Raw genomic sequence first — 22,443 nt, 5'->3', positions numbered from 1 at the left:
GCTCCCATGCATGATTCATGAGAGGTATTTTAGGTTCATCTCAATCTCTCTCTATCTATTCCCGAGCAGAAAAAGGGACATCTGAATGCGCCTCGCAGATTGGACAGGCAAAGTGCACAAACATACTGTATATATTTCCAAATAAAGCAGCCCCGCCAGAGTAAACCACGTCCGCAGTACAGCAAAGTGCCTGATACGGATCGAGGCCTCGTTTCTGCCAAGTCTCCGCATGATGTTCTTGGAGATTGTTTTTTTTGTTTCTCTCTCTCTCCTTTTGTTTCAAGGAGAAGTTCAGCCAGTTGTTTCAGAGTTGACTAAAGGCTGCCCATGTGTTTCCCATCCGCCGCGCAGCCTGTGAGGAACGGCTGTGGCATGCGGCTCCGTACTGGATGCAAACAGAGAGCAAGAGCAAGGAGGCGTGATGAGCAGGGGAGATTTGGAAGAGGAGTGGAGTGGCCAGAAGAGTTCTCAGGATAAACAAGAGGAAGTGCAAGACAATGGTGGAAAACAACCCAATTGATAGAAAAAACATATTGATTTGAATTTAATGTGACAAGGGATTCGGTTGCAAATGTGTACAAGATGGAATGCAGAAGTGTAGTAGAGTATCATGAGCAGATTGGACTTTTGTATTGTAATTTGTAAAAAAAAGAAAAAAGAAGGTTTATGATCAAGTGACGGGCTTTGTGGAAGGATAATCTCGTAATACGGCTTCAAAAATAGCTTCTGCATCTCGACGGTGTGAGAGTGCAAAGTGAGAGAGTAAGTAATCCGGTGTGACTCTCTTTTACAGGCGCGTTTACCTCCGAGCTCACCAAAGTTCGTCTTGCATTCAAAACACTCGAGAGCTGCGCGTCCACTGCAGACGTTTTTAAGCCAGAGAAATGTGGTTCACAAGTAGCAAAAGAGTCAGAACAAATTGATGCATTTTGACATCTGAAGTGTGCATGCTACTTATACTGTGATTTACCAAGATGTAGTTAAAGCTTTCTTTAGACAGCTCTGAATATAGAGCAACTCGAGACAAATGTGCACGCAAAAAGCCAGCCATTTTGAAACAAAGGCTGGTGTCAGAATAGGAAATCGTTAGCGCTAGCATAGTAATTTTAAACACTGAGTGAAGGTTTCAGCTGCCGTGCCTATTGTCTTCCATTTTAAAAAGCACTTATGTCTTAACTAACTCACTCGCTCACTACAGAGTAATGTTATTCAGGCTGAAGAGAGGCTGGGATACATGGCTTGACATTTTGTGACTGCATTATGGTCTGCAGTCATCACCACTGATAATATGGCAGTAATTGACCTCATCTGACCTTTATTCAACAGGTTCAATAGCTGAATGTGATTGGCCAAAGCCTCATTTCTCCTTTGCAAATGGCTTTTATACTGACCGGTCACTGTGCGTATAGTGGGTGTGCAGAGAGCAGAGCATAATACATTTATAAATGATAGAATTATATTATTAACCTGCGTTAAGACCATGAAGAGAAGGGCAACAAATAGTCAACCCCACTATACTATCATATTGAGTATGTTAACTTGCATCTTATAATAATGAATACAATCTGACACATATCTATCTAATGACGTTTTGTACACATTGACTTTTGTTCCCATGGATACGTCTGTTTTCCATTCAAATGCCTGCACATTAGTATAAAGGGGAAAAAAATGTTTCAATCAGCGCATGTGCTTGTTAACGTCGCATAAAAGCCACAATACCTCCAGTCGTCAATGCATCAACGCCGCCGTCCCGCTGGCTTCACTTCTAATCAAAAAACTCCTTCCTATGTGTTACTTTATGCCCCGCACCAAAGCTCAGCAGGCGGCCGAGCCCGTACCTCCTTGGTCTGCTCCCTCGCGAGCCTCGCATTGCACACAAATCAATCTATTTTGCCAGCTAATAAGCCTCCAGTCCTGTATTTTCATATGTACATTGCTCTTTGCAGTTTGACCCGATGCCGGGAGAGCGGAATTTTAATTTGTTCCAACTAAACTGGGGTGATGGGAAATAAACTGCGCAGCTGCTAATGGCTAGACTCTGCACCATGTTTGCATGTAATGTAGCAAAACAGTAGTGTGTGCAAAAATGAATTACTGACATACATTTATTTACTGTATTGTCCCCATAAAAATGTGTAATCAGCTCATGCTTTAGTGCTAATGGGCTAACATGTCAGGAGCAGTGGGCAACTACAGTGCAGTGGCCCAGGATCATGGTACCAAGCAGGCCAGAAGATTAGCCTTCTGCACTTGTCATTGGCTGATAGGAATTGCCCCGAGCAAAAACGCCCAAATGCTGAGAAATTGAGGGGTTCTGCTCATAGGACTTGTAAGCCTGACATTTTTGGAAAGCGATGTCGAATTTGACCGAGATTGCGAAATAGTAGTGGTGTTGCGTTTCCGCTGCCGTGTTGAGTGTAAGTCTGTGAGCACTCTAATCAGCCGAAAGTGCCGCAGCAATTTTGAGCTGAGAAAAGGTCGTGGCGTGACCTTTGTGTGCGATTCTGGACTGAAATGAGACATGATGTTAGCCTCTCCCTTTTTCTCACACACACACACACACACACCCTGCCACAGTGCTGCAGATTAGGATGTCATTGTGCTATTGACCCCGGTTCTTTGACCCCGCATTACTCTGAGAAATCTAAGCTGAAAAGTTTTTTATTTTGTTCTTCCGCCAGTTCCTTTGCCTCCACTCCACTCCCATTAACCCTAGCCAGAGGACATCCTCCAGTTGATGGAGCCATTCCAGCTGCCTTTGACACCGAATTTGCTCTGCACCCGACCGCTATTAGCTGGTTTTGTAACAAATCGAGGGAAAACACCGCCGCCTTTTGAGTCTATTGCACCGCTGTGACCTCATCTGATTGCACTGAGCGGTGCAGGCTAAAAGACTTTTCGAAGACATCAAGGCTGATAGGAAATAAAGGAAAAAATAAGAATATGAAGTATAGGTGTCGGAGGACTTTGAAAATAGCATTTTTTATTTTGTTTTGACTGTCACACAATTTCAATATAAACTGTGCTAATTTGTCCTTCAAAACACGGGTTACAATGGTGGTTATTTCCAAATAGAGTGGTTCATTTTCCAACATCAATTAGCTTACTGGTGGTGCATATAAATTTGACTCAGTTTCTTTAGTTTTGCCTGTTTGCATAATTTTAAATGTAAAAACAACAACACATTTTGATCAAGGTTAGTCTAGTCTAGTCTTTTTATTTACACTGATGTTGGTTGTCACAGTATAAATGCAAAATAATAATTATGTAACCACTTTCCCCTTTGCATGTACAGTGACTATACTTTTAGAGTCCACGCGCGTGAGGCACAATAGTACTGACGGGGGGTATGCTCTCGTCCACAACAGTAAAGAACTGCAATTGATTTTTGCCAGCCACCCTTCCAAAAGCAAACAAAACGTCTCTTTTGCTAAAACCGAGCTGGAGTGTCATTGTGTAAAATCCGTCTGTCTGCACCAATCCAGAGTAAACTGACATTCTAACTGTCTCGACTTTGAAACGAGTTTTCAGAAAAGAGCATTTTGTTTGACCTAAATCACAGTTTGCGTGTGCACAAAAGGCCAAAAGGCTCAGGAAAGCAGCGTTTTCCAAAATACGCCCACATGTGGACGAAGCGCGTTTGAATATTGTCTCCCCGCAGCTGCACAATTTCATTTAGAAGTACTTCGCTCACTATTTAACCGTAACTACAGCTTTGATTACTGAGGAGGCTGATATGATTGCTATAGCGCAGGTCAATGCTCAGTCTAAATCTTCATAACAGGCAGCGAGATCGTGTTACTATCTAATACATTGTACCTCATAAAGCGCAAAATGAGAGTGCTGTAATTTTAAGAATTCGGAGATTACTTTTATGGCATGTTTGTTTTATTGGGCAGTATACAGCGGAGTGTGACAGAGGAGACCAGGGGGAGGGATAGGAACTCTAATGCTGCGCTGGCCGCGCGCCAAGTGTAAACTCATAATGTTGTGAAAACAGCCTTTAATCTGTTATTCCTAGCTGTCCCTGTTTAATGTTACGCTCTGGAGCAGTGTGTTGAATTTATGTTTCGGGAGTCATTACATGTAACTGGATACAGTCAGAGCCTGTCTGTGTGGTTTTGAGTGACTTTAAAGACAGAAATCATTCCCCGTGACATGTGCTCCCCACAGTGAAGCGCAGCGCTCCGCTCCTCCATGAGAATTTGATCCCAGCGCTTACTTCCTCTATTGGCCTTAACTGTTTCCTCTTCCTCTCCGGGAGTAGGCCCCTGGGACCTGCGTATCACCATAGGAAAAGATCTGATTCAAGACAAGCTCACTTACATTTGTGACTTAGGGTGCCACGCTTTGTCATGTTTTGTTCTAGAATGTTGCTAAAAAATAAATAAAACTTCAGTTGCATTTTATTTTCAAGTGAGTGTGGGTGACTGAGTTTCTTTAAATGAATTCAATAATTGTGGAATAATAGTGTCTCCTGGATTTTAGTATTTTTTTAGATCAATATTTGTGTTCCTTTTCCTCACGCCATATGTGCTCCTATACTTACAAAACAACCTTCTGTTTCTACTTCCACAAACCTACTTTTCGAGCAGACACCGTGATATTCAAAGCCTATGTCTTTACTAAAAATCCCAAAGATCTAACTCTAATTTAACACCAGTATTTTGCAATGCTGCACAAGTTTTCTTTCTTATGCGCAATTACATGTTTACTACTCATCATGAGCAGTACACTGGGACTTTGTGGAAATTGTGTTTTATGAGAAGACTTTAGAGACTTGATTGAGTACCATATATTTTATATCGCATGGTCCCTGAACCAGAATCAAAGCGGGGACACTATTACTTTATGAATATGCTTTTGCGACTTTGAATAACTTTTTATTGGTTTTATGGGCCTATAGATTGCTGTAAAATAATACAGCGGGGAGTGCGTGTGCATCACCTGGATCCGAGCGCTGTGGACCGTTTCTTATTTCCTGTCTGTCACCCCTCTGCCCCCCGAAGCCGGCTGCCGCAGCGGTGCACCCTAAACCCCCCTCCCCCCCTCCCCAGCCACCTCCTCTTTTAATCACACCGGGTTAATTAAAAGGCCTTTCCAGCGGTCTACACCCTTGGCTTTATTACCCCATGCACTGTATACTCTGCTCTGTTGCTTCAATTATCGCCCCCCCACCACCACCACTCTACCGGCCCAACCTTATGAACACACTATCCAGCGGAAATGGGCGCTCACCTCTCGGGTTGAGAGAGGTCGGACCAGGAGTCACGGGTATTGGAGTGCAGTGGACAGTAGGGAGAAGCTATGACACCCCCCCCCCCCCCCCCCCCCCCCCCCCACAAAGTTCAATGCCAATAATTGGTTGCCATTGGAATATTAAGCGAAGAAGTGCGTGTTAATTAAGGCGGATAATAAAAGCTTGGTAGAAGGGGGGGGTGGGGGCATATGGTGGCAGACAAGGGGAGGGAGGGAAGGAGGGCAGACGGGTGGGGTGGGGGGGGGGAGTATAGGCTGGGTGCAGGGCGATAAGAGGCGAGAGGGACGTCCGCGGGTAAAGGTCTGGCAGTGGTAATTTGCAGCGAGGCGGCGTTAATTGTCATAACCTTTTAAATGGCATGAGTTTATCGGAGTCCTCTAAATGTCCCCGCGTATCGCCACGGCAACCCCGGGCCTGCCGCGCTCCGATTTGCCCGCCCGCCTGACGAGCACTTAAGTTTGATGAGTTTCCCGGCCGCGAAAAAAAAAAAAAAAAAAAACAGAAAAGAAAGAAAGAAAGTAAATGATAAAATTGGGAAAAAAGGGAAGTATATGTCAGCTAGCAGTGTGAGCGTGCTTGAGACAATGTTTTTAATTTAGTGTGTGTTTTTGACTGACACTCGCTAATTGCTCAACCAGAATCCGCCACGTTTTTTTTTTCTGTTTTTTTTTTTCCTTCTTCTTCTCTTTCTCCCTTTTTTGATTTATGTTTGTTTTTGTACAACCGAGCGGCAATTCAAATGCAAATGAACGCGAACGGGAGAGGTGTTTTTTTCTTTTTTTTTGGAACGGTTAGGACAATCATAATGGCTTAGAAAAAAGGGGGCCCGGTAGTTAGCGGCACAGCACCCTGGGGGCCTCATTTAGCTGCCATTTGTTAGGAAATGCCGCTACATTTGTTCCTGGATACAGACTTCACAGACACAGAACGAGAAAGAGAAAACAGTAGAAAATGTCACCGTCAAAGTCAAGCTCGCCAACACATTGCCATTGTTCCTGCGTGTTTAGCAAGAGTCATGTGGGTGTGCACCAGTTAGCGTGGATGTCCTCTTTAACTGGAAGCCAAAGTCATTGAAGTGAATGGGCGGACGGGGGCGAAACGGAGGCAAACTTCCAAGGAGTGTGTGAAGCTAAAGATGCTACAAAGACAGGCTTTTATTTGATTAGCCTGTGTATAGGGGAATGAGAATGAAACGTCCTGGCAAAGGCATCCGCGGCTAACACTGTCGGCTACATCTGACATCATCCCTATGGGACGGCCCGCTGTGGCTCTGTGTTTATAAGGCTGGCACAGGCTCGCTGCTAAAGTGTGATGGTGGATATAGAAAAGTGTGTGCGCCCCGTGTTGAGCGCTGGTCCTCACTTGTAGTGTCTTTGTGCTAAAGGTCAGGGGGGATTGTGAGATAGAATCCAATTTGAAGGACACGGCACTAGAACAGGCCCCGTACAAATGGACCTATTAAGAGCTCACAGCTATAGGGAAGCACACACTTGCGCAAACAGCCTCGATTTCCATTCAAATGCTCACCTTTTCCCTGATGATAATAAGCATCTTGATTTAAACGCTCAGAAATGGTTCAAGCCTGTGTTGGTGGTGTACATGATGGCATTTACATAAAAGTGAGGCCTGCCCTTTAATATATGGCCGATATAGCCGAAGTAATCACGCGCTTACTGCACTGTTACTCAGACGTTTTGTAATGGATCAAAAGGGGCAAAGTGTCAGGGAAACACGAACATCGCGGCGAACGTTAGTCTGTCACTATCTCACCACAGCGGAGTTTTGATTGCGGATTCAATTATGGCACCGTCAGCCTGATTGGTGCGTTCAAGCAGTTTACTGAATATGGATGGGTCCTGAAACCAATGCCTGAAGTACCTCTCTGTGATGTATAGGGCTGCTCATGTGTGTGTATGTGTGTGTCCCCCCCCCGCCTCTTTGAAGGCCATAGTTTTTACAGCCTCGCCAAATGAGCAGGAAAATGGATGTTTAACAGTCAATTGGTCCAGAATCCAAACACACATGAACACTGTCTGGATGTCCTTCCTGTGTGCATTCTCCCTGGGAGTCACACTTTCCCCCGTCGACTAAATACATGCAAATGTGTGGATAACTGGTGATTTTATAGCCTGGCATCCAGACTAATCTCCGGTGTTTATTAATTAATAAACAGGAGACTAGTCTGGCGACCCTGTCGTAGAAAAGCTACTGCTTGAGGCGGGACTAATGTGGGACAACCGAAGCTTAGAGCAGCCAATGAGAACATAGCGGATGTGACGACAGAAACAGCGACAAGAAAGTTGTTGTCATTCGGACATTAACAATGGCGCTCCTGCCACACGGAGTTCAGTAAATGACTTCTGTCGTTTATGTCCGAAAAACTTAAGAATACAAGCATACCGGAGCATTACGTGAAGTGGTTGCTTGTGTTGAAAAACTACAAAACAAAGGCGCAACAACTTGACGCCCGTTCAGGGAATTGCTCTGATTGGTCGGTAGGCTCCATATCGCTGCGTCACTTCCTTTGAAAGCGCGCAATGGAGTGTTGCCAGACCCTCTTCTGTAAAGAAGCGGAGTCTGGTTGGCGAGACTAGTGATTTTACAGTATATAACCCCTATGAACTGGATTTAATGTCTATTTGTGATGTCTGTTCTGGGACTAGATACTTACATGTTCACAAATCAAAATTGGAAGAAAACCTGTGTGGTTACCTTATATGGATGCCAAGGGAAATTGCTTAAAAACTACTACTAAACTGCTATATAATAGGGTTGCTCCGATACTATATTGGTATTGAATTTTGTGCCGATGCCACTGATTTGTATTGTATTGTTATTGGCGAGTACATAAACCTATTCACTGGTTCGATACCCAAAACTAATGTCTGTCATAATCACAGGAAAAGTATTCATGTTACGTCTGTGATGTATCTTGTGTCCGGCAACACTTCTGAGTTACGATTATGAATCATATAGTACTACTTGCACTACTTAATTCTTGTAATATGCATATATCTCAAACATTGCCACTGCACTAAATGAGAGTTAACCACCCTAATACATTGAACCTGCTGCAAAGCATAGTCCCTGGAGCGTCAGCAAGTTTGCCCTTTAGGTATTGGAGGGTTGCAGCCAAATGTGCTGTGCTTTATAATGTGTGTGATTGGACTCTGTGAGGGGAGGGAGGAGCGGGGTGAGTGGCCTTGCTCCTAAAGACACACAATTAAGCTTAATTTTTAATGAATATTAATGGCATTAACATCAGATTTTGTGGAGATATGCATCTGCCAAGGTCCAAGGGAAACGAGGGGGATGACTAATTTATTTGGCAGTCATGAATAAAGCGGCTGGAGACAGAAAGGGGTGAGGTTAAGGTGCCAGGATCAGCCGGGAGAGAAGAAGTGCAGAAGACAGAGGGACAGATACTACTGATAAACTCTTTTAACATTCTTGGTTATATACTGGTAACTTTATGCTGCACTTTTTATGCCTCTAAAAATCATGCAGTTCTGCAGCAATGACTGGGCAAGTGAAACTATTTCTTGCCTTTAAATTGGATATTGGCATTTTGGATCCTCCTAATAACAACCAAGAAAAAGGAAAACAAGTGGAGAACTTTGCATCAATGCTCGTAAATTCATTTTTATTTCATTTCTGACAGCAGTTGATCAAACATATAAGAACAAACTTTACAATCTTCTTTGATCTGATTTGCAAAGTGTGTTAATAAAGGTGCATGACGATGTTGCACATGTCTGTAGACAATTTTATGTGACAGGAAGTGTGAAAGGATGACACACCGAGGTAGAGTAACAGGGCGGATTGTATCACTAAAGCATGCTAGATAAAACTGCTGCCAAAGTACAATTTGAAGTAATACATATCTTGTCTTTGCTATTTAGGTGCACGATTGAAGACACATGTCAGGTGAAATCATCTTTAGTTAATGCCTGTGATTTGTGCACTGGGTGCTTTTGTTTAGTGTCAGGGGGATGGCGTCAGACGTGCCTGCTCGCTGTCATACCAGTTTCACCGCTTATTTGTCCCGACAAGCAATCAAACTGGCTCGGGCAAAGGCAGGCTAACTCTTCACCTTGCTCCCTGCTGCAGCGCACGCACAAAAGGAGGTCCCAACTAAGGATTCTCTCGAGTGTGGCATTTTAAAAGTAGAAAGTGACAAGTGTCTGAGTTGATCTGGCAAGACAAACATGTGCTATGTATGGTGGCGTTTTGACCCACTTCTAAGGCAAGACAGTAGGTCAATATGAAAACATGAATCATTCTGACGGTTTTTTTTTCGATCTCTGGAGTAATTTTTATACAAATCACTGTAGATATCATGAAGTTAATTATCTGTAAATTGTTGGAGGTTATGAGAGTCATCATACTGTAGTTGCCAGGATTGAACCGCAACATTTGTATTGATGGACGAACACTCCACACACACCCGTCTCCCACCATTGAAAGGGGGAAAAAAAGTCTATTCCAGGAGTAAACATCCGACAGACAAATTAATTCTAAACCGTCTTGTGAAGCGTGTACTGACAACGTGCAACAGAGTCATCTTTTACTTCCCCAACTCTCTCCGAGCGGCTCCTGAGTGACTGGGATTAACACTGCGCTGCTATATTGATTTAGGTCCGCATAAAGCCTCTGCGGCTCTATATATTACATTGCATTCAGCAGTCATCTTTTCAATCACATCTAATATTACACTGGCTCTCCACACAGCTGTCTAATAGCATTTAACTCACAGTTTGATTCCCCACGTTCCCCCGTGCACTTCAAACGCTTGCCTTCAATATCCTTCATTTCTACTTTGCCAAGATGGAGTCTTTTGAAAACGCAAGCAGGATGAATGAGGCGCGCCTGTGTGTCGGTGTGTGTGTGTGTGTGTGTGTGTGTGTGTGTGTGTGTGTGTGTGTGTGTGGAGACAGGATTAGCTGTGGCCTAAGGCTTAAGGTATGGAGTGGAGTGTATTTTAGAAGCTTCTAAATTAGCTGGGAAATGGGATTTTGAGACAATGGACTGGAAAGAACTCAAATGAAAGGATGCAGTAGCAGCGCTCCTTCATTCCCCTCTGAAGGTTCGTTTCTCGTATACACTTTTAATCGCAATCGCTCACGCCCGCGCGGTCTCACCTTTGCGTGTTTGTTTTGGACCATCAGTCCGCCTGCAAGCCGCGCCCCCCTCGTGCCCTCCTGTTCCCTCCTGTTCCTATTACGCTTGACAGGGATGATGTAAGAATATGAGCGTAAACAGTGGCACGAGGCAACCCCTCTCACGTTGACCCACTTAAAAGAGAAATCCCCTGGAGTACACACACATACGCGCGGCGCTCACACACACACACACACACACACACACACACACACACATACGCCTGAGTAAATATTGGACTTGGGTCAGCAGCCACTCCACAACACTGTTCTCAATGCAGGGTCTGTCCGTGCGCCTTCCCAGTGACCGCACATGTCAAGACTCACTCCCATTTACCTTTGGAGGTCTTTTTGTGACACAATTGAACGTGTCCATTTCTGAAATAAAATACTCGGCCTTGACACCGCTCAGAACGCTCAGCAAACTCCGAGGGTTTGAAGGATTTGATTTTCCGGATATAATGTGGTTTTAACTCTGTGTAAATTCTAATTGACAGCCATTGTCATTAAGAGATGGGGTGTTATGCTCTATCTTTTTATTTTTAGAGCTTTTTTTTACCAAGTTGCAATGTTGTTACCTCATCTAAAGCATGCCTTTAGTTGTGTTTTGATCCACTCGCGCGTCTTTGAGTAATCTTTGAGCGGCTACACCTCCCAAGAAGCTTAATCCTTTCATTGCAAAGGAAAAACACTCATGACAGCCACTTGGGCTTTTCAGCAAAGGGGAGCAAGAAGAGAGGGGTGGGAGGGACTTATCTCATAAACTTCAGGAAATGAAACTTCTGAATATTTAGTTTCAGATGTATAAGTGTAAGACAGCGGTAAAGATGTTTTTGAGATTGTTACCAAATATCTGCAAAGAGCATTATAGCCCCTCTTTATGTTTTGTTGCAGCAAGGTCAGGTTATGAGTTCCTAGAAACTACTCTGCCATGTTTCTTTTGTCCAGCGATAAACTCACTCCATTCACAGTACAGTTTGCTTAAAAAAAACTAATGCATTTTCAGGTTTTGTGTGTGGAATTTGATAGATTTTTGAAGTACAAACAAAGTTGCAGAGTGAATTTGCCATGTTGATTAGCGTTTGGCACTTTGGCACTTCTGGAAAACGCACCCAGAAGCACATGAATGCACAATCAATGCAGGGCTCAAGTGGCAGTGGTGGGCATTGTGTTCAAAACGGCATCTCAGCAGTCACACTGTACGGCAACACCCACTTGTTATTACCCACACAAACTCACCATGGACCTAAAAATTTGTACAGAATTATCGGCCTTTTGTTGATAAAACTGACTATTTTCACTCTATTTTGATTGAAACTCGAATAAACACCTGAATAGATGCAATCATTTTAATTGCTTGAAAAAAAAAAAAACAGTCTCCCTCTTAGAAATATTCCCATTTATCGAAGCAGGGAAATGAAATTCTAAATGTACTTTTAATTTTTATGGCTTGACCTTTATCTCTGTCTATTAACGGAAAAAGCTGATTCTATATGCGGTTATGGCAAATTAATTGAGTATATGAACAGATGAGGACGATAATACCCATTCATTTGATTCAGGCCGCGCTTAGCCATGCAAATCTGGTCCCTGCTAATCTAAATGCCACACTACATGTCCGCTGCGTACCTGTGAACCATAATACCCATATTTATAAGTTTTAATATTTTAAGATTAGTACATTTAATTGGTTTTTAATTTGAATGTGGATTTTCCCTATTGCCTATGGGGCATTTAGGGTCATTGGTTTTTCAATAATGAATTAACTAATACAGTGACTTTTTGACTGTGTGTGTAGGACGCTATTAAAGATTCATTTTAAATGGACCTATATTATGCTAAACAGAATTTTCCAAGCTTTTTACCTTTTTATAAAGGAATGGACTTGTCTTCATGCATGTTCATGTATGTAAAAACACTCGCCCCCCACGTGCTGATGTCATGAGGTTTTGCTCCTGTGTTTTTGATAAAGGTCGACAGCTGCTCCGGCTTCGTTATGACAAATTCAATGCTAAAATTGTCTCCATTACAACACATTTATTGCCATTTATTTAGCATTTGTTGCTTGCAGCTATGGTTGACAACCTTTTATTTTACAGTTTGATGACATTTTGTGCCGACAGAGAGTGGTGGGAGAAGTGTTCTAACTTGAAGACACAGCATGTAGCATTTTGAACTATACTGTTATCAGGAATACCAACAATGCGCCTAATCACCAGCTAGACACAGACAATGCCATTTTTGCAGTGGGTTATCAAAGAATTGATATGAATGAGGACCTCACCTGTTAAGTCCATATTTGGTTTTCTTTACGGTTAAGAGTTAAGGTGCTTTATTTGTCAATATGCAACAAATGTACAACGAAATTTGTCCTCTGCATTTGACCCATCCTTCGACGCCAGTGGGCGACCGCAGTACCGCGCCCATCTCCAGATGTGGAGCCAGGCTGATGTTCAGAATCACCTGGCTGGAGGATTCACCTATTGCACATGTTTTTAGTGGTAGAGGAAACCGGAGTACCCGGAGGAAAACTAACGCAGACACAAGGGGAACATGCAAACTCCACACAGAAAGGCCAGGTGGGAATCAAACCTAGGACCTTCGAGCTGTGAAGCATGAGCACTAACCGCTGCACTACCGTGTTGCCAACATCTCCATGGAGATGAGCTAGAGACGTCCCCACTCCCAGTAAAGTTACAGTCAGGTCTTAGACGAGGTGAGCCGCTCACAGCAAAGACAGGTTTCTTCCGTTTTCTAGGTATTTTTCAACAATAAAAATATCTGTGTTTGAATAAATGTTTGTATTTTATTCTATTTAGTGGGTGACGAGTCAGGCAGTGTGGCTTTAAGTAAAAGTACGGATACAAGAGCAACACAAATGTGGCGTGTGGCTTTGATATTTATTTAATCTTATAATAATAGAAATACTGTAGCCTGCTGCGAGGAGTAATCTTGTCCGACTGGCAGTAACATAGCCCACCTACTGTACCGATAAGGAATCAGACATGGGGAGAGAAAGTGGATTTGAAGGAACAGTGAGGAGCGCGTGGGTGTGTGCGGTTGTGAGTGCGCGCGATCTCAGTTATCACTAATCCCTCCACTCAGGGCTCTTTAACAAGTTGCCATTGTGCGGCCCGCGCTTAACATGATGGAGAAACGACCTCAGCGGTGAATGAAAAGAGGCCGTCTAAGGCAGCAAGATACGGAGGGGAGTGTGGGAGAGGGCAACACCTCCAACAATGGAAGGAAAATTGGTTTACACTAGATAGGCTTGTGATTACAGAGGGGCAGGAAAATGACTGAGATTTGAACAATAGGCCTGCCGTGTGTGCGTTGGAATGGCGGATTAGAAGGTGCTTTGGCGAGGTTTGGTTGAACTGAATTGTCAGTTATTGTTGCACTAATGCTTGATTTTGTTTGCAATGTTGTTTTCTGGGTTTACTGGTACTTCTTCCTGCTTTGTGGCTTGTTGTGGGCTTTGAGCTAACCGTAACAACAGGAGATGACACAATTCAGCCTGATAGAAGGTTTCTTAGGTGAGCTTCAATCGCCAGTGTGTGTTTTTGTGGATGTGTAGCGTTTTGTATTTAATTTAGAGCTTATGGATTGGACTGATTTTCTCCATTTGTCTCTTTTGTTCTTGCGCAGCAGGAGACCCAGCAGGAGAGCTTTAACGCCAGGGGTCCAGTCACAGCCAATTCTGCCAAGGCCAACAGTGAGGACGGAGTATCCCAGGACCGCCCGTCCAGCCTGCCGGTGAGTGACTGAGACAGATCAATGCATCACCGGGTCTTTTTTTTCTTCTTTTTTTTTTTCACCAGGAGACTAGTTGATTTCACACTTAAAATTAGCCTGGGTGATGCTGTGTCCAACTAATTTTGTGCTTTTATGCATTATGGTACTACAGTTACTATTTTAACACACTGTGAGATCGTTTTCACACATGGAATGGCCACCACAGAGTCCAGATCTTAACCACATTGAGAGTCTTTGGGGAGTGCGAAGAGAAGGCTTTGCACAGTGGCCACACTCTCCCATCATCAGTACAAGTTCTTGGTGAATCATTCATGCAACACTGGATCTTTTGACATTGCAGATGTTTATTGAAAGAATGCCAGAGTGAATGTGCGCTGTAATCAAAGCGAAAAGCAGTCCAGCGAAATATTAAAGCAGAACTATGTAACTCATGCCCCTAGAGGCCATAAGCTTATTGTTCGAGAGTAAATACTACGCTGACAGAAAAGACAAAGGCAGAGAGGGATATGGTACATTTCGCCAAAACCTAATTACACAATGGAGATCATTTTTTTCTCTCAAACTTGACTGTTTATACTAATAATAGTTTAAGTGGCGCTAGCCCGCAGTTATCTTAGCCTGTTAGCCCCTAGCTTCTTCTTCGTGATTCCATTAGTGTGTATTGTGCCTCCGACCCAGAGCAGGGAAAGTTGCAAGTGTGGTTTTCTGGCCAGAGACACCAGGGGGAGATGAAGCCCCCCCAATCATCCCATTAACACTTGTATTAACGACAGAGGGAAAAGGATTTATTGAGGTAAACAAGTTACTTAGTTCTTCTTTGAAGTGTGTGACTGTTTTTTTTTTCTGGCGAGGCAGTGCATTATTAAATTAACTGCAGGACATGCTTAGTTGCTACAGTGACACATGGGATAAAGAAAATGAAGGATATTTTTGTTTTATGTTGCTAATGCTTCTAAACATGTATTCCCAGTTCTATTGCTGAACTAAACCTATATAAATTGTAGCAACTCTTTACTTTTGTCACGACTTTGACCTTGTCTACAGCAAAAGAATTAAAAATGTCCGTACTATTTATCAGCCTGGTCTAAACATACACCCACGTGAGCAGGGAAACATATGCACGGACGCAAGACATTCCCGCCGGAGCGGCCGTGCTCCAGTCACACTAACCCACACGCACACAGCCTCCTGGCATTTGGACCGCGGCAAAATCACGGAGCAGGTTGGACCGGAGGAGTAAATCCATAAGGACGCGATGTGGGCTGTGCCATTTCCTTTCTTCTTCTTTTTTTTCCTTCTTCTTCTGCCTAAACAAATTTTCACTTTCTGTCAGTGTGTTCCTTCGCAGCTCCTCGGCACTTTGCAAGGATAGAATAAATACACATTTGCAAATTGTCGCAAATATTGGCACGGCTCGAGGTGCGCGGCATTTTAATTTACCAGATACTTTGGAAGGGCCTCAAGAGCGCCGTGATGAAGTGAAATCTAAATTAAATGCATGAAATGTAATTAGCTAAAACAGTTTTCGCTCGCCATACTTTTTTAACTTTCTAACCAAGTCAAATTTGCTCTGTGTTAAATGAAGTCGGTGCTGAAGTGTTCCTAGACCGTGCACCAGAGACTGAATCCGGCTAGTACTTCTGACCATGAAACTATAGCAACACAAATGGAGATGGGTTCCCAGCACCACTGCTCATGTTGTTAATGTAATCTTTAATGCTATTTTTTCTTCTTTTATTTTCGTTCTGCCCCAGTCAGTCTTCTTTCTGCATATCTTCCCCTCTAAAGCAGCATCATCAAAGCCCCCTCCCCTTATTGCTGGAGAAGAGAAGCCGCCTTGATGTACTTGTGTGCAAATCCATAGCGCTAAAAGCTAGGCCTCTGCATTTGAACCAGGACCACTGTCACCCTCCATAACTCCCTCACCCCTGGGTCCTCCCTGTGTTTTTTTTCTTTTTTTTTTACATCCATCCCATCCAAAAGTGATCCGCGGCTAGCCTAGATCCTAATCGCCGGCACATTTTTTGATCGGCTAGACACAGAGAAAGCGATGGATAGATAGAAAGAGGATAGAGGAGGAATTGCCAAGGTTTTTTTTTTTTACCCGACCGGCTGTCATTGAAGAGATGTACACTCTCTTGCCGGCGTTTGATGTCAGATCTGAAGCTGCTGTCATCTTTTCCCTCTCTCCCTCTCCCTCTCCCTCTCTCTCTCCCTTTCTGTCTCTCTTTTGTCAGGGGGAGGATGAAGGGAGGGAGCGCAGGTCGACGCAGTGTCATGTTGTTGTTTCGGGACAGGGCTGTCGTGTGATGTGGCGCGAGTTTTGAAGCCAGACCAAAGGGTTGTAACTTATCACAAATGCGAGTCACACCGCCCCGAGGATTTTATGAAACATAATGTGTAGAGAGGATGCACGACTGTGGCTAACCTGCAACTACTGTCATTTAACACTTTCTGTTAGTTAAAGTGCTGTCATTGCACATGCACCCGCTCCCATCTTTGTACGTTTTTGTGTCATTGCAGTTGAAATGTAGTCGTCTGACTATCACAGCCATGTTAGAGCAAGATAGATATATAGATGTGTATATACATGTTTATGTATATATGCCATTTCTTTTTGAAATTGTGTGCATTACAGTTTCAGGGCCCCACATCTGATATGTAGATGAGAGAATGCTGCATGAGGAAAAAAAAATGTAAATTCCACTGCTGCTGATTCGCACTTGGGCAAACGCTTTGTACTTGACCCTCTTAGTATCTTAGATGGTCTACAAGCCAGTAGCTTCTCACTCTAACAAGTATTAATTCACTACCTCCAAACATTTCGTTGGACGGTGACTGATAGAAGAAGAAAACCTACAGTAACACATTCTGGGTAAAACAATTCCTTTTTCTAAGTCTGTGACCCTGACTCCCTTACACACTTGGTACTGTCTGTACTGCAGAGATATTTCACATTTCCTCTGTTATGAACCAGATAAATAGTGACAGATCTTTGCTCTGCAGTGCTACTGATGATTGGTTTTCAGTGGTTTGTGGTTCACAGAGGTTTGCGGTAACAAACATGGAATAACAACATTTGTGTTCCTGTTTTCTGCTGCCTTTGTCGCCTTCAGCACTTGCACCTTCCATCAAGCTGGTGATCCAGTGCCACGCTGAGGTGGGAACCAATGCCTTCACCACCTCCACCTCCGCCAGCCTCTGTTCCAGTCACTACATGTTCCCTGCTCTCCGGTGCTCCCCTGACAGCCTGCCAAGCTGCCTCACAAGCTCCCATCCTCTGGGACATGGGAGAGGATGGGCAGCCATGTGTAAAGATCAGGAAGGGGCTCGAGGTGAGCTGAGAAAGGAAACAGGCTGGAGAGCGAGGGAGAGAGAGAGGAGCAGTGGAGTGAAACATTGTTATCTTTTTGTCACTTGTTCAGGGTGACGGATGTGGCTCCTCGCTTAAATACACACAAATGTGTTGTATTTTATGAAGATCGTTTGCCTCTTGGAATGATTTTCAGTCAAACAAAAGCTCAAACTTATACCCACTGTGTGAGGCTGCAGTCTCCTCTCAGGCCTGTCCACCTTGGCCTCCCGTGTTGTTCTGAGTTCTGGGTCATGAATGATTGACAGGACACAGCTGGTGAGGCCCGTCTCCCCTCTATCTCCACCACAGCACAGTTACACAGGGCGCACGTGTGTGTGTGCTCTATCAGAGCATGTCAGTCAGGCTGCCTATAGCATGTGCTCTCACTGTGGTGCTCCCACCGCTGTGTTTTATTTTAGAGTCCCCAGGCAGGCAGACAGGCCAGCAGGCAGCACACAGTAATGTCATCCAGCAGGCTAGCTTCAGCCCCACATTAGAGCACCGGGGAGGAGAGAGGGAATGAAAGCACAGAAACACCAGGGAGAGAGGAAACTGGCAAAAGAAATCCATTATGGAAGGAAAAAATAATGCACATGTGCCTTTCAATTCATATGTTTTAAGAAATTAAGTTGGATATTTTAGGACACGATGCATTGGCAAAAAGCTTTTGCAACTATGCCAGTCTGTCTTTCAATAACCCATTCTGGTAGTTACAGAAATGAAATGGATATTTCAGATGTATGTTTTGAAGCGTGCAGGAGAAAAGGGAGTGCACATGAGGGAGACGAGATGTTCTGTGGGCTTTTGCCTATTCTTAGGCTGGCAGCTCTGAAGGCCACAGCAGCTCCTGCCACTGCTCTGAACCAACAGCTCTGAGAATAGGACCGGTAATCTGGAGCTACGTCCTGACTCCCAGCAACAGTCCTCTCTCTCCACAAGAGCAACGCACACCATAGCCCCGCGCTCACCTCACCTCTGATTCACAGAGCTCGTATCATGACACAGCCGCTTAGAGGAGCTGGCTTCATCGAAAATGCAGACAGGCTATTTTTCCGCTTGTACTCGCGCCTGTTTTCGTTCGCGTCTCATGAATGATTTAGCATGCACACACTCAGTTTCATGTACGCAGAGGTTTCATTTGATCCTCCCGAGCTGTGAATGAAACTTTCAATTTTGGGTTTGCCATATGCTTATCTGCACATTGCTGATACCTGTGTTTAAATGTGCTTGCTTTTAAGGCACTTTAGGAGGGGTGTTCCATAAAATTCTGGGTTCAAACCATGTTGGTGAGACGATACCAAAATCACTTTCTTACAATATTTTAAGCAGTGTTCTGGAGCCTGGGTCAGACTTTTGCCCTTGGCAAACGCTTGACCTTTATATACATTTGGGCTTCTAGAATAAATAGACTTTCGACTTAGTCAGTAGCTGTACAAGTTATTCTTCAATCAAAGAGAGTCACCAAAACATAGCTATCTTTTTTTCAGCCTAAAATATTCACTCAGGTATAGTGGGTGACGTGCCTTGCACAAGGAGAGCGACAGCAGGCATCAAACCACTAACCTGAGCAAGTGGGCGAACGTCTCTACCAACTTTACAGAAATCTGTGTGTGCAAATGTCTTTTAATAGGGCAGAGAATGCCAGCAGCAGCGCTCCACAGCTGAGTCAGTGTCTCCATGCTGAGCCCAAACTCTCCAGTAAGTCTAGCCCCATGGGGATCAATAATGTATTTCAGCCCGGAGGCATTTAGTGGTATGTTACGGCAAAATGTGAAGGCGACACACTGTTCCACCTACTGGGAGCCATGCCAGCCAGTGCAGGCTGTTAGAGCGAGTGGGTACAACACACGGCTGATCAGCAGTGGCAGGCAGAGAAACAGAGGGGGCATGTTTTTACCTACACCCCTCGGCAAGAGACCGGAGACCCGCGGATGCTCCTACCCCCGGTGTGTGACAGGGCTATGATTTGGGAGTGTGGGGAAATGGAGAGGAATGAACTTGGTTAAGAAAACAGTGGTGCGTTTCAGCTGGCGCCGCTCCAGCAGACTCTGCTCCAGAGCGGGGACACAGATAAGCACCAGCAGAGGCAGGACAGACCCCTAGATGGACACAAGGGTTTATCTGTACAAAAAGCGCCATTAATCAATCCATCTTTATTACCCCAGAAACTGAAACATGGTGTGCAGCTGTGGTGAATAAGATACACTAAACCTCCATCATAATAACGTAAGCACAGTGTGGGTAAACTTGATTAAAAAAGTCCTCTTGAAAATTGATCATGCTCTAAAATAATAATTATTTTTCATTTACTGTATGTAGCACTTTTCACACATACGCATACACTGCCTCACAAAGAATGGTCTACAGGTAAACTATAAAAGGGAGAAAACATAAATAGGTAAACCAAATGTAGAGAAAAAGAATGTCAGCATAATACAGAGAAAAAGTTTGAACGATAAACATGAGACTATTAATATAAAGACTATGTACATAATGCGGAATCTTAGCCTCAGAGTCAGATGTTGTGAAGCAAAACAGAATTAGAAACAAGTGTCCAGCCTAAATAGCTAAACAACCACATCATATCCCTCTCTCCTCTGCCCACAGACTGCCTTCCTCAGTCTCTCCTGACCCCCCCTGCCGCCCGGCCGCACTACTAACCTTCGGGTTTATTTTAGTGTCGGGGGCTGCCTGGCATTGAGAGCGGCTCTGGCCAGGGGAGATGGGAAGCCGGCAGTCTGTCATCACCGTGGCTCCCTCTGGCTGCTGGGAGGCTGAAATTACATCTTCATACCTCAGGGTTCTTGGGGGCAGCGTTGCTATGGCGACGTCTAGTGTGTGTGTGTGTGTGTGTGTGTGTACGCGTGTGTGCGCGCAAACTCCTCGGGAGGTTTATTATGCACGCTCCACACTGCGACTAGTTCTGATGGCATTACACTTGTTGTATTAATCCAGCCTCATATTATACCTGTGCTTATTTAAACACACTCGCCTGCACCATTATCGCTCTGAAATCTCTCACCACGGAGCGCTCACACACACACATTCGACCCATTTTCCGGGCTTCAGAACTTCACGTTGTGCCTTTTAAAGATTAAGATAAAGTTTCTATTTTTTTTTCTTCTCACCCCCGTTATTATCTTTGAGAAGGTTTAGTTGGATACACACTGCGCTCCCAGGCACACGCATAAAGAGATGCTCAGATTGCAGATAGCTTGTGCTGCTAATACTCCGCAGAGTCCTGGAATATTCATGGGGCTTTGTTTTTTTTCTTTATCAGCTTGGCATAGACATATTCAAAGATGCTATATAGATGAACGGACGTATAGGCAGAATTAAACAAAAAGAAAAAAAGGCACAGACACGGGATGAGCTGGTGCGAATAGTGTTCCATTAATGCACAGCCAGACTCGCGCTGAGGGCCAATCTGCATCTCCCCACAGCGCGCCTGCTGCCTGCTATACATTTTTCATGAACGCTGAGCGAGAATTAGCGACGGATCCCGGCTGCAAATCGCTTCTCCTTGGTTTCCGGGGCTGAACGAAAGAAGGGAGGATGTTGAGAGAGGAGTGGTGTTGGAAAAAAAAAAAAGAAAAGGGGGGGGGTGATTTTTTTTTTTCTTTTTTTTTTTTTGGTCCCATCCTAATATGGCCTCTCCTCTCCTTGGCCCGCGCACCATATAGGTTTGACCTCAATCTCCGCTCCAATATAGTGCACTTTCATTTTGCTCCATGGCCTTGTGCCGCTATTACGAACCCTCACTGACAGCCTGACACTGGATGGCTTCTATACCGGTTTACAGAGTTCATTATTCCCATGTAAAAAGTGCATTTAAAGCATAGTTATCTCACACTGCTACACCATCTTTGATTTATTTGTGTAACCATAAGGGAGAGTCTGTGTGTGTGCGAGGGTGTAATGTGCTCTCTCTTGCCTGCTCTGGTTATTACACTTGTCGATATGTCGCTGAGGGCTTTATAGACGCAACAGCATGACTGGCCTGGACAGCAGCCAGAGTGGTGCGCATGTGCCAGTTGTATTTGTTTGTGCATATGTAGGTCCATTCTGAGTCTCCCTGGGTGTAATTGAGCTGTCTCTTATGTAAAGACCAGATCAACAGTGCGGCTAATTACGTCGCAAATGTCCCAGCAGCGTGCACAGAGACTATTTGTTTTACAGTATGGAAGAGGAAGTGAATGTTTTTGTTGTGGAGTGTTCGTTGGTGAAAGGGGGGAATAGTTGGGACGCTGTGAGAGACCAATGATATTATGATTTTGTTTTTAATAAGCTTCCATTTTAGTTGTGTTGGTCCTGATTTAGTATGTGGTCTTGTTTTGACAGAATTTCGTTTTTTTGTTTTTATTTTTAATGGAACGTACTGTGTTAAAACGGTTTAGTAAAATCACAATAATTTTGATACCGAATGAAACTGTAAATATTGCACTGTAAGGTCCTATACCGCCTTTGCTATGGCCGATACTGTCAGATCTCTGAAGCAAAGCAGGAAGAGGCTGGTTGGATGGGAGACCGGGACACCAGGACGGTAGTGAGTGAGTGAGTGTGTTAGTGGTGGCCGCAGACTGGCAGCCTCGCTTCTGTCAGTCTACCCCAGGACAACTGTGGCTACAAAGTATGGAGTGAATACATAATGCCATGTAAAGCACTATAATAAATCAGTGTATTATTTTTATTATGTCGTTCTCATATCATACAGCGCTGGTTAAAGCTAATCTTTAATACCTAAATGGGTCCTATTTTCAGATGAATCAACATTTTGAAAACCATAGCAACTTTTGGTTCTTGGAAGATTCTGGTTGTGCTTGTAAACATTATGCATGGTTGTTGGAGTGGAGACAGAAAGTTTGGCTGTCAATGAATGAAAGAAGGTGGCATTGAGTTACAAAAGGGCT

General features: G+C 44.1%; 1 protein-coding gene across 2 annotated transcripts in view; it reads left to right on the top strand.

The window, feature by feature from the left end:
- arid1b (AT-rich interactive domain 1B) overlaps nucleotides 1–22,443 on the top strand; it is a 152,395-nt gene that overhangs the window by 41,670 nt on the left and 88,282 nt on the right. The window contains exon 4 of one of the 2 annotated variants that reach the window (XM_079573991.1): nucleotides 14,074–14,178. In XM_079573991.1, coding sequence (XP_079430117.1) covers nucleotides 14,074–14,178 — 105 coding nt within the window. Of the gene's footprint in view, nucleotides 1–14,070; nucleotides 14,179–22,443 lie in introns of both variants that reach the window. The other variant, XM_079573990.1, reaches the window with a different exon arrangement.

The sequence above is a fragment of the Gobius niger genome (genome assembly GCF_951799975.1).
Source record: "Gobius niger genome assembly, chromosome: 16".
NCBI lineage: Eukaryota > Metazoa > Chordata > Actinopteri > Gobiiformes > Gobiidae > Gobius > Gobius niger.
Note: the sequence above shows the minus strand (reverse complement) of the source record. Positions and strands in the feature narration are given on the sequence as shown.